This window comes from Bubalus kerabau, chromosome 17, assembly GCF_029407905.1.
Source record: "Bubalus kerabau isolate K-KA32 ecotype Philippines breed swamp buffalo chromosome 17, PCC_UOA_SB_1v2, whole genome shotgun sequence".
Classification (NCBI taxonomy): domain Eukaryota; kingdom Metazoa; phylum Chordata; class Mammalia; order Artiodactyla; family Bovidae; genus Bubalus; species Bubalus kerabau.
The window spans coordinates 62,242,643-62,258,415 of record NC_073640.1 but is presented as its reverse complement, the minus strand read 5'-3'; the positions used below and the strand labels follow the sequence as shown (position 1 = coordinate 62,258,415).

General features: G+C 43.0%; 1 protein-coding gene across 1 annotated transcript; it reads left to right on the top strand.

Moving 5' to 3' along the window:
• The first annotated feature begins 500 nt into the window (after positions 1-500).
• LOC129631496 (zinc finger protein 860-like) lies at positions 501-15,541 on the top strand. The gene is made up of 3 exons (XM_055552535.1): positions 501-578; positions 3,828-3,954; positions 15,074-15,541. Exons 1-3 carry the CDS (start codon positions 522-524, stop codon positions 15,298-15,300), a joined length of 411 nt encoding a protein of 136 aa, XP_055408510.1. The 5' UTR covers positions 501-521; the 3' UTR covers positions 15,301-15,541.
• The last annotated feature ends 232 nt before the right edge of the window (positions 15,542-15,773 follow it).

Sequence of the window (15,773 nt, the reverse complement as noted above, 5' to 3'; positions counted from 1 at the left end):
ATCATGAGGCATTTTGCCCGGGCATGTTTTGTACCCCTCCCCCAAAAAACACACTCCTCAAAATCTCGTGTGGGGTCTCGCCCCAGGAATGTTCACAGGCTGCGGATGATTCCGATCTGGATCCTGCATTGAGCACCAGGGCTCTTAACATCCACTTCTGAGACTGAGATCAAGCCCTGGGGGAGGGAAGGGTGCTCTGCTCTGAGTGGGGCTGGACCAGGGCCTGCTATGTGACCTGAAGGGGATCGTGGGTTGAGCGGAGGTGTCCTCTGCTTCTGTGTACATAAGGCCTCACCAGGAGCGGGGTGTGATCCGAGGGAAAGTGTGGGAAATTCCCGTGTTGGTCTCTCTGTGGGAGTTGACCGTCCTGCGTCCCTCCTGAGACAGTGGGCACAGAGGACTGTCTGTTCCACAGTGTGAGGGCTTCCCTGTATGTGTGGTTGGGGCTCAGGAAGAGAATGTGTTGACCCTAAGCACTAAACACCATGTTTTCAACTTTCATGGTAGAACTGTGAAGACTCATGGACGAAGAAGCCCAGAAGAGGAAAGAACAGGAGTCAGGCATGGCTCTTTCTCCGGTAGGGTCATATTCTCAGTGGATTCTCACACTGCCTTCCTGAAATGCCCTTCTCTGGACTCGCTAATCATGTCTGACTCTGAAGTATCCTGTCTGACTCCTGTACATGCACACTCACCCAGGGCCTTCCCTCAGGGCCTGGTGTCTCCACTTAGATCCCGTCTCCCCATGACCTGGTGACCTGGACCTTGTGAGGAGGCTCCCCTGGGTGCCGTCCTGGGCAGAGCTTCTCACTCATGGGTTGGAGACGGGGTCTCAGTGCTGTTGAGCAGCAGGGCTTGTTTAAGGCCCATGTGGATACGCTGTCTGCTCTCTGTCAATCAGGGTAAAGAAGCTGTAGGTGGACCTCAGGTATTAACATGTACAGAACATGGTAAAATCTGCCAAAGAGGCCAATGAGGGGAAATCAGTTCTGACTTTTTATAGTACATTTAAAACTAAATGAGCACCTCCTTGAAAACTTAAGAGTTTGGGAGTGGAATGGAACATTCAGAAAGAGACGTCAGGGCTAGGGAGTGTTTCATTACATCATCTAATTTGAACTGTGAAATCGGGCTTACTAATTTTTTTTTCTTTCTTTTTTGACCACATGATTCAGCTTCCAGGGTCTTAGTTCGCTGAGTAGGGATCAAACCTGAAACCCTGCAGTGGAAGTGAGGGATCTTAAGCACTGGACCATGAGGGAATTCTCCAACTTTACTAATCTTGATTCAGTATTTTCTTAGTGGAATAAAATCATAAATTTTGGAGTTTGTTAATAAGTATATACCTAAAATTAATGATAAAAATCACATTATTATTTTAAAAATATATTTATTTCCTGTACTCTGACTTCATTGCCTCAGTGTCTTTTCCCTAGTTCTGGAGAGCGGTGACCACTCTGGTTGCGGTGCGCACACTTCCCATTGTGGTGGCTTCTCTTGTCTTGCAGCCCAGGCTCTAGAGTGCGCTGGCTTCAGTAGTTTCACCTCCTGAGCTCTACAGCTCTGGCTCAGGAATTGAGGTTCACGGGCTTAGTTGCCCCTCAGCATGTAGGATCTTAATGGGCCAGGCAACAACCTGTGTTTCTTATATTGGCCAGTGGAGTCTTTATCACTGAGCCACCAGGGACGCCGTCATATTATTTTTAAATACAGGTATTTTATACAGATTGGCGTTAAAGTATTTTCTGTATTATTTTCTGCTTGTACTACTTTTTATGTTTTTAAAAGTATAAGATAATGTTGAGGACTTCCCTGGTGATACAGTGGATAGCAATGTGTCTGCCAGTGTAGGGGACACGGGTTCCATCCCAATTTCTGGAAGATGCCGCAGACCAACTAAGCCCATGCTCAACAACTGCCGTGGCTGTGCTCTGGAGCCCGGAATCCTTAACTACTGAAGCCCGCATGCTTGAGCTTGTCTTCCGAAACAAGGGAGGCCACTGCAATGAGAAGCCTGGGCACTTTAGCCACAACTCTATGCAGTGCAGTCACAGGTAGAGACAGCTGGATCACAGCAACGAAGGCCCAGCATAAACAAACCAGATAAGCTGTAAAAAGGAAATAGAACGTTAACAAACTTACTGAATCAAACTTACATTTGATTCACTTTTAATGTCCCAAAGATGCCAAAATGTAGGAGAAGGGAATGGCTGCCCACTCCAGTTTTCTTGCCTGAAGAATTCCATGGACAGAGGACCCTGGCAGGCTATACTGTCCATGGAGTCCCATAGAGTCTGACATGACTGAGCCAACTGAACAACAACCTCCTCACATAGCAGAGTGAGTGCTGAAAAACAAACCTAAACCTCTAACTTTCCTCCTGCAGATTCTTAGGTCATGTCCAGTTGCTTTTGAAATAACGTCCTCAATTTATACACCTTGCAGAAATCAGCCTCTACCTGGCAGTACCCCATCTTCATTCCCACGTTGCAGTCACACTGGCTGGTTTTCTGTTCAGTAAATATCTTCCCGTGTCAGAGCATTCAGGCTCTTCTCTCTGCTTACAAAACTCTTCCATTTCCCACCTTGCCAATCCTAAGTGTTTCTTCCTCACAGAGACCTTGTCCGACTTCTCGATGTAGGTCAAGACTTTCTGCTGAATCTTCTGTTAGCACCAGGCCTGTTTCAGAGCACATATAACAATAGTGATGTTAAATTTATGGATGTAATTGGCTGGCTGGCTGCTGGATGGTAAGCTCCGTCGTGTTCACTGCGGTACTCCCAGTTAGGGATACACAGTTGATACTAACTAAATTTTGATTGAACGAAATAAAAAAATAAAGACAACTCCTCTTGTTTCAATCAATTGTGTTTCCATGTGCATGCATGAGTGCATGGATATGTAACTCCATGATTTTATTACAAAATCATCTCATAAATATGGTTTATGCTTAGAGCAGTTGCAGTTGTATCTTAAGTGTGTATTCCATGGCCTTTAATATTTTCTACCTCACCATATGAATAATGTAAATAGTAGTCAGATTATTGACATTGTGTGGGTTGGGGGGTAGAGGGAGTGACCCTGTACAGTGACTATTTATGCTGTTCCATTGCCCTTCAGCTCCCTTGAACTTGTTTCAGGTATTCTCAGGGAACTCTCTGGGGATTGTCTTTTATACTGTTACTTAACTCTTTGATTCCTTAGGTTCAGTTGTCTCTCCCAACCACCTGAGATCAGGTGCTGTTGCCTCATTTCTTAACTGTTTGATCAGAGCTATTTATTAGAGTGACAGAGTTTTCTCCCCAGTAAGATGGACACAGATCTTTCTCTACTGTTGCTGTTATGTTGATGACAAGTTCATATGAGTAAAGTCTTTAGACTAATGGTTAGTGTGTATGAAGTGTTGAGACACCTCTCGTGAGTGTGATGATGACATCCTCATCACAGTCTGTGCTCTTTTAAAGCCACTGTGGACTTTGTCCTCTCTGAAGACAGCAGTCTTGCTGTAACTCATCTAGATAGTGAATGTCACTCAGTGTGTTGAACGTAACACTTCTGCATCAACGACCCACTGTTGATTGTAATCTGTATATTTTTCATGTCTTGTCCACACCCATGATGAATTCATGTTGATTGAAGGATATCATCATCTTAGAAAAAACAGGAAACTAAATTAGAGAGCAACAATTTGCTCCATATAGATTTGCATGGATCTATCAGAATATTACTTCAGCTGAATTGACTTCACTTGTCTCACCTCTTCTCCTTTTCTGTGAAAATAATAACCCTCCTCAGGGCCCGTTGGTGACATGTGTTTTCATTTCAGGCACAGTTGACCTTCAAGGATGTGTTCATAGATTTCACTCCCGAGGAGTGGGACTGTCTGGACCCTGCCCAGAGGACCTTGTACCAGGACATGATGGTGGAGACCCTCAGGAACCTGCTGTCTGTGGGTGAGGATCACTTCCCTCTGAAGTAGGTATCTACTTTGGGGTATCTCTGCATTTTCCCTCACTGTGTCTTGGGAGCCCTGTTTATCTTGACTGAGCTGAAAACCTTGTTCACTCAGACATGTAAGGCTTCGTGATTGGCATCAGGATTTCAAACTTGTCTTTCCTTCTGATGACCTGCCCACTGTGTGATACACAAGGAGTTTTTCCAGAGCTTGAGTGTTTATAAAGCTGATTTCAAACTTTGAAATATCCAGATGCCTATTTATACCCCTGTGTTCTTGGTTCAGTAACTCTTGGAAAGGAACTAGATACCTGATACATACTATACTGTATATTATACTGTTCCCTGTGCATTCAGAAGGAGGCAAATAGTAAAGTAATTTGTGAAATATTTTTCTGTCCATCATAATGTCCTCACTTCTTGACTGACAAAAGAGCTGGGATTTTCCACCTGCCAATGCAGGAGACACAGGTTTGATCCCTGGTCTAGAAGATCACACATGTCACAGAGCAGCTAAGCCTGTGGGCCAGAAGTACTAAAGAAGCATTCTAGACCTGGAAGCTGCGATTACTGAGCCCACATGGGAGAACTACTGAAGCCCATGGGCTCAGGAGAAGCCAAAGCAAATGAGAAGCCCAAACACTGCAACTGGAGAGTAGCCCCTACTTGCCCAACTTCGGAAAAGTCCAAGCAGCAAGGATCACTCACTCGAACCAAAATAAATGAATAAACAAAATTATTAAAGATAGCAAATGCATTTATTTTTAAAAAAGAAAGTTTGGATTCTGGAAGAAGCCAAGTATATGACATTTCTTCTGAGCAGGAATTTCTGATTCTGACCTGAATCATAACTCTATTTTTATAGCACGAGAAAGATCCCTGGATTGTGGAGAATGAGGTGCTAATAGCAGAAAACCAGATTAATGGGAAAGGATCAACAGTGTGATTTCAGGTCAGCTGTCACAAGGACAGAGAGGAAGCCACACAATTCATCGTGTTTGGGAAACTCTTGAAGTGCGAGAGTTCTATGAGAAAACAGATGTTTAGTGTTTATGAACTCTCACAGGAGATTTTTCTTCTCTTCAACTTTCTGCTCTGTTCTTTGATGTGTGAAATGTACATCACCCTCCAGTGGTGCTTTACAGTGGTGCCCACAGAGACAAAGACAAGGCCTTTTTGTTTTTTGTTTTTGTATTTTTTTTGGCTGTACTGGGTCTATTTCCTATATGGCCATTTCTCTATTTGAGACAAGTGGGGGCTACTCTCTGCTTGCAGGGTGCATGGCTTCTCATTGCAGTGGCTTCTTTTGTTGTGGAGCACCAGCTCTAGGCACATGGGCTTCAGTAGTTTCGCTATAGGCTCAGTATCTGTCCTTCATCAGCTTAGTTGCTCCCTGGCATGTGAGATCTTCCCAGAACAAGGATTGAACCCATGTCTCCCACATCGGCAAGCTAACTTATTACCATGCGGCCACCAGGGTGTTAGGGAAATTAAATAAATAGTCCTGTTTAGGCTTCAAGACAAAGCAGTGCATTCCTCTGTGCTTGCCTCCAACCTCCCTGGACACACCCTGACTGTGAGTACCATGACTGCCTACTGTGAGTTCAAGGCTTGCAGCAACATAGATAAGTTAGGACACAAATCTTGAGATTGTTCACCCTTGAGATTGTTCAAAGAGGCTCTGACCAACCCAGCCCCAGGCTTAGGAACATCCAAGTTTCATAAGACAAAACAAACAGCATTAAGATGAAACCAGAGCTTCTGTTTGCTCACAGATTGATGATATTGGTTTGCATCCTGGGATGATAAGCAGGAACCCTGAACTGCAATGTTAAAGCCTCACCCATGGAGTGGACAGGCTGCCTGGGACCTTTATCCAGTTGAGACTCCAGATGTGCTGTGTCCTGGGACTTCCCAGGTCTGTTCCAGTCTGGATGTTGGTCAGAAGCCAATTTGGTGATTGTCAGGAGTTGCGTTAGGCATTACTGTCAAAATGGAGGCACAGCCCCAACCTCCTCTCTTTGTCCCGCAGGCACGGAGCTGGGATGAAGGAGTTAGGCCTTGTGATTCTGACTTGTTTTTTCCTCTCCTCAACTGAGTTGACTGAGAATATTAAGGGGATTATTGTTCTTGAGAGGAGCATGAGAAGGCACAAAGCCTTCTGCAGCCGTGCTCAGAGAATAATTCATAAAGTTAATCACTGACATTTGTTCAAGGACTTTTACAAAAGAGTGTTCCAGAATAGTCCACAGCCATGGGAGGGATTGCTATTTGAAGCCTATTTGTGAGGGAAATGTTTATGGAAAAGGAGTTTGCTGAATTTAGCGCTTAGGAATAATTAAAATAGTTGGAAGTTAAAGATTTAAGGAATGTTGTAATGTTAGCATATTTTACTATAGCTTATAAAGGTTAGAAACTTTAGAGATATTAATAGCTAGAAGCCCTTTTTAAGAGATAGTGAGCTCAGGATACTAGGGGCAAACAGGACTTAGAAAGATAAGAAATAAGCTGAGATTTGTGGTATGCAGCCCAGACTTAAGCACGAGTTACAATGTAATCACGAGTTAAAGCAAACACTATTCTGAGAGAACCTCTGGAGCAGAAACTCTGTTTGAAGGGCAACAATGATTTATGGAGACAATAAATCTGGGTGAGGGGAAGTTGAAAATGTCAAACCTCTGACCTAATGCTTTTGTTAAAGTATAAAAAGAATCTTAAGCTTGAAATAAAGTTACCCAGTCCAAGAAAATTGAGAGGCTGTGTCGTTACTCGCTGACACCGCCCCTCCCTTCAGGTTGAATCCCTGGCTGCTGGAGCTGGACTCCTGCAGGTGATATCCTCTGCTGTTTCTATTTCCTTGTCTTTTCAGTTCAGTTCAGTTGCTCAGTCATGTCCAACTCTTTGCGACCCCATGAACCGCAGCACTCCAGGCCACCCTGTCCATCACCAACTTCCGGAGTTTTTCCAAACTCATGTCCATTTAGTCGGTGATTCCATCCAACCATCCCATCCTCTGTCCTCACCTTCTCCTCCTGCCCTCGATCTTTCCCAGCATCAGGGTCTTTTCAAATGAGTCAGCCCTTCGCATCAGGTGGCCAAAGTACTGGAGCTTCAGCTTCAACATCAGTCCTTCCAATGAACACCCAGGACTGATCTCCTTTAGGATGGACTGGTTGGATTAGTATATTGAAAGTCAGCTAGATAATTCTCTAATAAATATTGGAATATTTATTTGTATAGAACGAGACGCAAATTTTCTTAACAAATCCTTGGAACCTGAGACAAAAGTGAAAACTTTTGGCAAGGCATTAATTGGCGCTGTGAGCAGGATTTGTGAGACAAAATGCCACTCTTTAGGATTCAAGAGATTAAGGTTGATGAGATTTTTATTCCCAGATGGTAAGCTTCACCTTATTACTCATTAGCTAATACATGGGACATCTTCTCTGGATTATGTGAAAATTGGAACCATAAATTAAACAGGGCTTTCAGTACATCATGAGAAATGCTGGGCTGGAAAAAGCACAAGCCGGAATCAAGATTGCCGGGAGAAATATCAATAACCTCAGATATGCAGATGACACCACCCTTATGGCAGAAAGTGAAGAGGAACTAAAAAGCCTCTTGATGAAGGTGAAAGAGGAGAGTGAAAAAGTTGGCTTAAAGCTCAACATTCAGAAAACAAAGATCATGACATCTGGTCCCATCCCTTCATGGGAAATAGATGGGGAAACAGTGGAAAGAGTGTCGCACTTTATTTTTGGGGGCTCCAAAATCACTGCAGATAGTGACTTCAGCCATGAAATTAAAAGGTGCTTACTCCTTGGAAGAAAAGTTATGACCAACCTAGATAGCCTATTCAAAACCAGAGACATTACTTTGCCAACAAAGGTCCGTCTAATCAAGGCTATGGTTTTTCCAGTGGTCATGTATGGATGTGAGAGTTGGACTGTGAAGACAGCTGAGCGCCGAAGAACTGATGTTTTTGAACTGTGGTGTTGGAGAAGACTCTTGAGAGTCCCTTGGACTGCAAGGAGATCCAGCCAGTCCATTCTGAAGGAGATCAGCCCTGGGATTTCTTTGGAAGGAATGATGATGAAGCTGAAACTCCAGTACTTTGGCTACCTCATGCGAAGAGTTGACTCATTGGAAAAAGACTCTGATGCTGGGAGGGATTTGGGGCGGGAGGAAAAGGGGACAACAGAGGATGAGATGGCTGGATGGCATCACCGACTTGATGGACGTGAGTCTGAGTGAACTCCGGGAGTTGGTGATGGACAGGGAGGCCTGGCATGCTGTGATTCATGGGATCCCAAAGTGTCGGACATGACTGAGAGACTGAACTGAAATGAACTGAATCCTTAAAAGTTACTTAATGTTCGTGACTATCACCCCTTGAGAAAGGATAAGAATCTGCCCTTCTGGATGAGAGGATGGATCCTCCTCTCTCCTACCGTGAGGTACAGAAAGCGAATTTAAAACTGTCTTAGAGAAGTTACTGGAAAAATAATTATGCGATTAATGAGGATGTTTGTCCATATTACAGTGTCAAAATTATATATTGGCTGATCAAATCCTCACTTTTTAAGTCGACTCTCTATTGAGCCGGCCCACAGCTCCAGTAGTGTCCCCCACTGCCCTTTCTCTCGCCATTCTCTGTCCTGTTGTGCCCTTAAACCCCTCCCAACCCCTCTGTCTCCCTCTCCATCAGCTGGTCCCCTTCTAACTTCCCCTGTCTCTCAGGGGGGAGGATGAGCCCAGCTTCCCCCACTCCTGCCCCCCACTCTAGGAAATTTCTTTACCCCTTCAGATTCTTCTGAACAATCTAAGACCCCCATTTTCCCAGAGGGACAATCCAAGATTTTTATCAGGCCATCTGCTCTTGTTTTCACAGTCAATTTGAGCACTATTTGATCTGTATTTTAGCTACAAAACTATGACTATAGAAAGGAAAGATAAGTTTTTTGACATAGGATAGCTGTGATATTCTCTAGACTCTGGAGAAAGCTGGTTAAAATGATTTTTTTTTCTCTTTGAATGTGCACAACCAGTTCTTTTTGCATATGGATAAAAGCAACTAACTGGTTGAGACAGCTAGCCTAGGAAAAGAGCTTGAAGTTAACCTTTACCAGGGCATCCCAGATGACTCTAATGGTACAGAACGTGCCTGCACGTGTGGGAAAGGCGGGTTTAATCCCTGGGTTAGGAAGATCCCCTGGAGGAGGGAATAGCAACCCACCAGAGTGTTCTTGCCTGGAGAGTCCTATGGAAAGAGCAGCCTGGCGGGATACAGTCCATGGGATCGAAGATAGTCAGGCGTGACTGAAGCAGCTTAGCACAGCATGCAATGTTTACCAAGTCCTTGATACATAACCCACTTTCCCTCAGGCCTTAACCTTGGGCAAATTAGAATTTCAAACCAAGGGGAAAGAAAAAGGTCAAAGAGACTGCTGGGAGCCAGCATATTGCATATTGAGTGAGGATCTGGAATAGCTCAACTGGAATTCTATCACTGCCGGGAGCCAGCGTGAGGCACTCCGCCCATGAAAAAGGTCATGAGGAAGGAGGCTCGGCATACGCAAAGGCGGGATCGAGCCTCAGGAGTCCCCCTGGAAATTCTCGAGCATCTACCCCCAAAACCAGAGTCTGCCTACTTTCTGCTTTGTGCTTTCACCTACATCTCTGACTTTACGGGGGGCTGTCTCCCACTACCTCTCTCTGGAAAAAGAGTTAGCTTACAGCTCCAGTTAATAATTCCTGGGTGTGACAGTGTTTAACCTACAAACTCCTTTGGAAATCCTCTAGCCTGCCTGAATAGGTTTTTCCGGCCACATGTGATTGTTCAGAGCCTCCCAACTGTGAGAGGCAGGAGATGTTCTAAACTGCCTAAACACAGATTCCTTTGAGTAGTTAAGAGATTGATTAAAAATTGTATTGGTGAAGGGTTTTTCACTTGTTGGGCCAATGTTTGCTGCTAAGTCTCCATACTCCTTACCTACTGTGTCCTTGGCAGTGTATTGATTGATATAATGGGTGTATAGAAATGTAAAATGCAGCTTTGTCCAATGCTTTTTGGAAGGCTGGTGCCTGACTTTGGAATAATCACCTTTAGAGAAAAATAAGTTTCTTAAAATGTTAACAGGCCTCCTGGCCAGAAGATGATGTCAATCACCTGAACTTTTGCATATGATAAGGAAGAAAGCCTGGCTTGCTGCATGGCTCTACCCCTTCCCCCATTATCCTCTATGCATACCTTTAGGTATAAAAACTACTTTGGAAAATAAAGTGCGGGCCTTGTTCACTGAAACTTGGTCTCCCCATGTCACTATCTCTCCCAAATTCCAGCTGAGCGTCCATCTGGAGCGCGGATGTCCTCTGCGACCATTTATTTGCCTGGGCTTTTAAGACCCACTCGAGAAGGTGTCTAAGGTGGGGCACCTTCCGCTATTCGAGAGGGCGCCTGCGGCCTCCGTGGTCAGAGCTAACCTGGTGTCACGGGTTATATTGATTTTCCGCGTAAACCAAGCCACTCAGCTTCTTTTCTCCACTGAATTTTCCTACTGAGCTATCCTTATTTCAGCTTCTTTTCTCCACTGAATTTTCCTACTGAGCTATCCTTATTTCAGCCGCTTTTCTCCACTGAATTTCCTCACTGAGCTATCCTTATTCTATTACTCTTTGTATCCTTAATTAAAGTGTAATTAAGCAGTTATTCCCTGACCCTCGCCTAGCCGTCTCTCCTTCGAATACCCTGGATCAGCCGGGGCTGGTCCCCGGCAAGAGACATTTTAAATCTCAAGCAGAAAACTATGGTCTCTGTCCATATGTGTGTCTGGATTTATGCATGTCTCACTGTGTGTCTTTGTTTTTGAATAATATTTCTGAGGTTAGTTTGTAAGTGAGATCTAATTCAGTTGGCTTTAAAAAAGAAAAAGTAAGCACTTACAAATCAAACACTTATGAGAAATTAACCTAAATGAATTTCAGATGCTCATGAACTGGGAAATATTCAACATTAAATATCTAGTAAAAACATTTGTTTGCTCATCTAAGTAAGACATGAGTTGAGTCATCAAATTGTGTAATGCTTTTATTGTATTACACTGATTACTGAGAGTTCAATCCCTGCACCATAAAGATCCCTGGAGAAATAAATGGCAACCCACTTCAGTATTCTTGCCTGGAGAATACCATGGAGGAGCTGGCAGGCTACAATCCATGGGTTTGCCAAGAGTTGTACATGCCTGAAGCGACTTAGCACACACATAGGCACCGATTACTGGTAATTTCCTCTCATAGAGAAACTAAAGAGATTTTGGATTGTTAATGAATATGTCTGCTGCTACCCTGAGATGTTCTCCATAAGAAGCAAATGTTTTTAGAAGTTATCACTGGTATTTATGGTCACCATTCTACAAAATGCTAATATAAAGGACAGTTCATGGTTGCTTAAGGAAAGTAAGATCTGTGTTTTTAGTAACAAAAGGTATGAGCAATGAAATTGATTTGGGATGTTCATAGCAGTAACTGGGAGTGAGCAGAAGCTGGAAGCAAGTTCTTAATTTCCCAGATCGAGACTCCTAACCCCTGGACCACAGGAGCCAACATTTAGGGCTAAGGTCCCTAGTGTGGTCTGCCTAATCAAGAACAAATTCAGATGATGAGGCAGATGATAAAGAGTAAAGGAAAAAGTTTATTGAAAGGAAAAGTACATGCGGCAAGGCACATGGGCAACCTGAGAGAGAGAGAGAGAGACGCCTTTGGGAAGTGTAAATTCTTTACAAAGGGACGGTTTTCCAGGTCTTCATCTTCCCTCAGGCCAATAACCTTGTTTATTCTCCCTGGTTAATTTGTCTCAGGACCCTCCCTGGAGTGTGCATGCATACCTTAGCCAAGTTGGATCTCAAAGTGGAGGCTTCTGGGAGGAGCAAGACTCATTATGGCCTGGAATTATCCTGTGAGTTTTGACTCCAAGCAGCCTTTCTGGGCATGTGTAGTGTCTCCCTTAACAAACAGGGTTTTTTCCTTTCTTCATCCTTGCCATAATTATTCCCTGAGATTAGAGAATGGGTCTATTTACCCTGTTTTAGTTGGGTGTAAATTCCTCAACTGGAGCCCATGAATCTCTTATCTCAGGAAACGCAAAGGGGAAGATGACACATTCTAGACATTTAACATGGAGCCCATCAGGCTCCTACCAGAAAATTACATTTTATTAGGGAGAAAGAAAGTAGGTCTGACTTACAGGTGGCTGTTTCTCAATGAACAAAATGATTTAATTAGGAAAAAAAAAAAAAGAGAGAGATTTTATGCAAAGTGGACTTCCAAGAAAAGAGGTCCCAAAAGGCAGTCTTTATATAATCTGTAACAATCTGTCATTTGACTCCTGTCAATGTTGTTGCTTGACTATGGGAAGCATGTGAAGAGGTGTTTCGATGGAATCTATTTCCTCTTTGTCCCTCTTCTGTGCTGGATTCCATAGAATGCCTGCTTTTTGGTCCTTGTAGAACAGTGCTGACACCTCCAGAGATTATTTCGGACCCAGGCTGATTCTCTTCCTATTTGCTGCACTTGGGAGACCTCATTGGAAGAAGGGAAAGACTAGCAGCTCTTTGATTGCATTTGGTGTCTCAGATCCTGCACAGAGCTGCCTTCAACCTGTCTTCCTGTTCAGAGCCCTCAGCTGTTCCTGTTGTTACTTCTTTTGCCACACCCTTCAGGGGTGTGTGTAACAGGAATGTGGTTTGGATCTTCTGTGATTGTAACTCAGGAAACCTGTAAGGACAGTGGATATTGAGGTCCTCTCTTAGACAGGACCTGAACTGATATCTTGTTGGTACCTTGGAAACGATTTCCAAGAGGGATGGCTGAGTAACACAGCCATCAGTTCTTGTGTCTGATCTGAAGTTTCCTTTTTACACTCCTGGAGTTCATGGTAACTTTTTGTCCTCTGTTCTGCCCAAGTGGACCCTGGTGGTTCAGAGCATGTATGAATCTGTAAGTCTCGGTTTCAGTCCTGCTTTTGCTCATTTACTTTCATGTTCCATGGAGTTGTATACAGGAATCCTGTGAATCCACTACCTTTATTTGTAAAATTGACTTAATTAGTGCTGTTATGTGGCATAGAACGTTGCCTGTTTTACAGAAAAGGTCAGAAGTTACTGGGTTTTTTTTTTGTTTTTTTTGTTTTGTTTTTTTTTTTTTTTTGCTGTGCCATGTGGTAGGTGGTATCTTAGTTCCCCATTCCTGGATGGAATCTGTGCCCCCTCCAGTGTATGTGCATAGTCCTAACGACTGGACCACCAGGGAATTTGCCTGAAAGATTACTTTTGCTTAAAGAATATACTTACTTCCTGTCTTGTTTATTGTGACATCTCTTTGTCTACTTTACATCTTGTATGTTTTTATTTTACTTTTCATTTTTATGAGTGTTGTCTCTGACTCTGGTTAATAAGTTTTCAAATAATATTGGTTTTCTTCATACCAATACATTACATTTTTTAAATGTATTTTATTTTTGGTTGCACTGGGTCTTTGTTGCTTCAGGGGCTTTTCGCTACTTGTGGCAAGCAAGGGCTACTCTCTACTTGCAGTGCACGGACTTCTCATTCTAATGCCTTCTCTTGTCACAGTGTATGGGCTCTATGCCTGTGCACAGTAGTTGTGACTCCCGAACTCTGGAACATGGAGTTGTGGCCTACAGGCTTAGTTTCTCCAAGGTATGTGGGAACTTCCCAGATGAGGGATTGAACTCTTGTACGTTAATTACCAGGTGAATTCTTTACCTCTGAGCCAGAAGGGAGGCCCCAAAGCTTGTTCCTTGACATGTATCTTGGAACCAATGAACTGAATAAGTTAAAGTTACTGTATAGATAGGGAATTGCTGTATTGAATGACTGTTCTTTAAGTAGACAATGTTTCATTTACTAATATTTTGTTATTTAAAGGTGATCGTCTTCATGTATTACACAATGTAACTGACATTAACTACTTGTCAATGTCATAAAATGCCTGTACATCTATCTACTGATAGATGTATAAGAGGTATTTAGAAAAGTTTTCTTTTCTTTTTTACCCCCATTATTTTAGGGAATTCCATGAACAGTTGTCAACTGCTATTTGTTTTCCATTACTCGTTAAAGTGCTTCTTTTCGATTATTTACCATAGCAGTGTATTGCCTGTTAATGAATGCTTGTTCAGTCGATCGTTCTGTCTGACTCTTTGTGATCTCATGGATAGTAGCCTGCTAAGCTTGTCATCCTTGGAATTTTTTTCAGGCAAAAATAGTTCAGTGGGTGCCATTCCTCCTCCAGGGGATCTCCGCCACCTAGGGACTGAAGCTCCCTATCCTATGTCTCCTGCATTGGCAGGCTAATTCTTTACTACCAAGTCACCTACGTACCCCTGTCTGTTCTTTACCATTTACTTATGTATAAGTATGCATAAAGTGTGTACAATATGCTATATTTTCTCCTCAATTATGAGACAGCAGTGTGTTTAGTACCAAGCAGAATGAGTTTAGAAGTCATGGTGCAAAAATACCCTTTTCTTTGAGAACCGACATGAGTTTAGAAAAAAAATAATATGATCTGACTGTATCTTTGAAGCTGCTGTTGCTGCTGCTGCTAAGTCGCTTCAGTCGTGTCTGACTCTGTGCGACCCCATAGACGGCAGCCTATGAGGCTCCCCTGTCCCTGAGATTCTCCAGGCAAGAACACTGGAGTGGGTTGCCATTGCCTTCTCCAATGCAAGAAAGTGAAAAGTGAAAGCGAAGTTGCTGAGTCTTGACCGACTCTTAGCGACCCCATGGACTGCGGCCCACCAGGGTCCTCCATCCATGGGATTTTCCAGGCAAGAGTACTGGAGTGGGGTGCCATTGCCTTCTCCGATCTTTGAAGCTAAGCTACCCTAAAATTAATTTGGATTACATGTGATTGCTCTTTGATTTTTAAAGATTCTATTCATTTAGTGTTTCAAATATTTTTAAGATCATCATTGGGAAGATGCATAATTCTGTTCAGCATGGATATGCCTTTTGGTATAATACCATGTATTCAGCATGAAACAATTTTTATAATTGTAGTTGATAGAATGCATATGGTTTTTATATTTTGTAGATGTGTCTCAAATACATATGATCAAGAAATTACAGGCAAAAGGAAACAGTGGTAAAGAAGAAAGTTTTCAAAGAGTGATGTTTGGAAGAGCTGAAAGCCATGAAATCAAAGATTATTTCCTCAGAAAGATACAGGAAAATATGCATGATTTTGAGTGTCTGTGGACAGATGATGAAAGAAATGACAGAGGAACGTCTATATCCCATAACAACAATCTCACCGATTGAAGAGATCATGATAGTAGAAGTGATGCAGGAAATAAGCCTGTTGAAAGGCATGGATCAAGCTTTCAAGATCAGTTGCAGATACTTGAATCTGAAGGGACAGTTTCTGAATGTAGTCAGGTTGTGGCGAATATCAACAGTAGCGCCTCAGGTTTACCACCTCAGAGAACTTGTAGTGTCCGTAAAGGCAATTCTCATAAACAAGAGAGTGCTGTTATACATCCCTCAGAACTGGCACCAGACCAGGAAGCACACAAGAAAAACACTTACAGTTGTAATGAGTGTAACATAACTTTTCTCTAGGACTCAGAACTCACTAGACATTAAAGAATCCATACAGGAAGAAAAGCATATAAATGTAACATATGTTGTCAGGCTTTTAATGATAAATCGACCCTTATAGTTCATCAGAGAAATCATACTGGAGAGAAACCATATAAATGTGATGTATGCGGCCACTGCTTTAAACAGCATAC

Coding starts and splice junctions, on each gene's coding strand:
- LOC129631496 (XM_055552535.1), top strand. CDS start 522: ATGGACGAAGAAGCCCAGAAGAGGAAAGAACAGGAGTCAGGCATGGCT. Junction 579..3,827: donor CAGGCATGGCTCTTTCTCCG/GTAGGGTCATAT, acceptor TTTTCATTTCAG/GCACAGTTGACCTTCAAGGA. Junction 3,955..15,073: donor CAGGAACCTGCTGTCTGTGG/GTGAGGATCACT, acceptor TATATTTTGTAG/ATGTGTCTCAAATACATATG.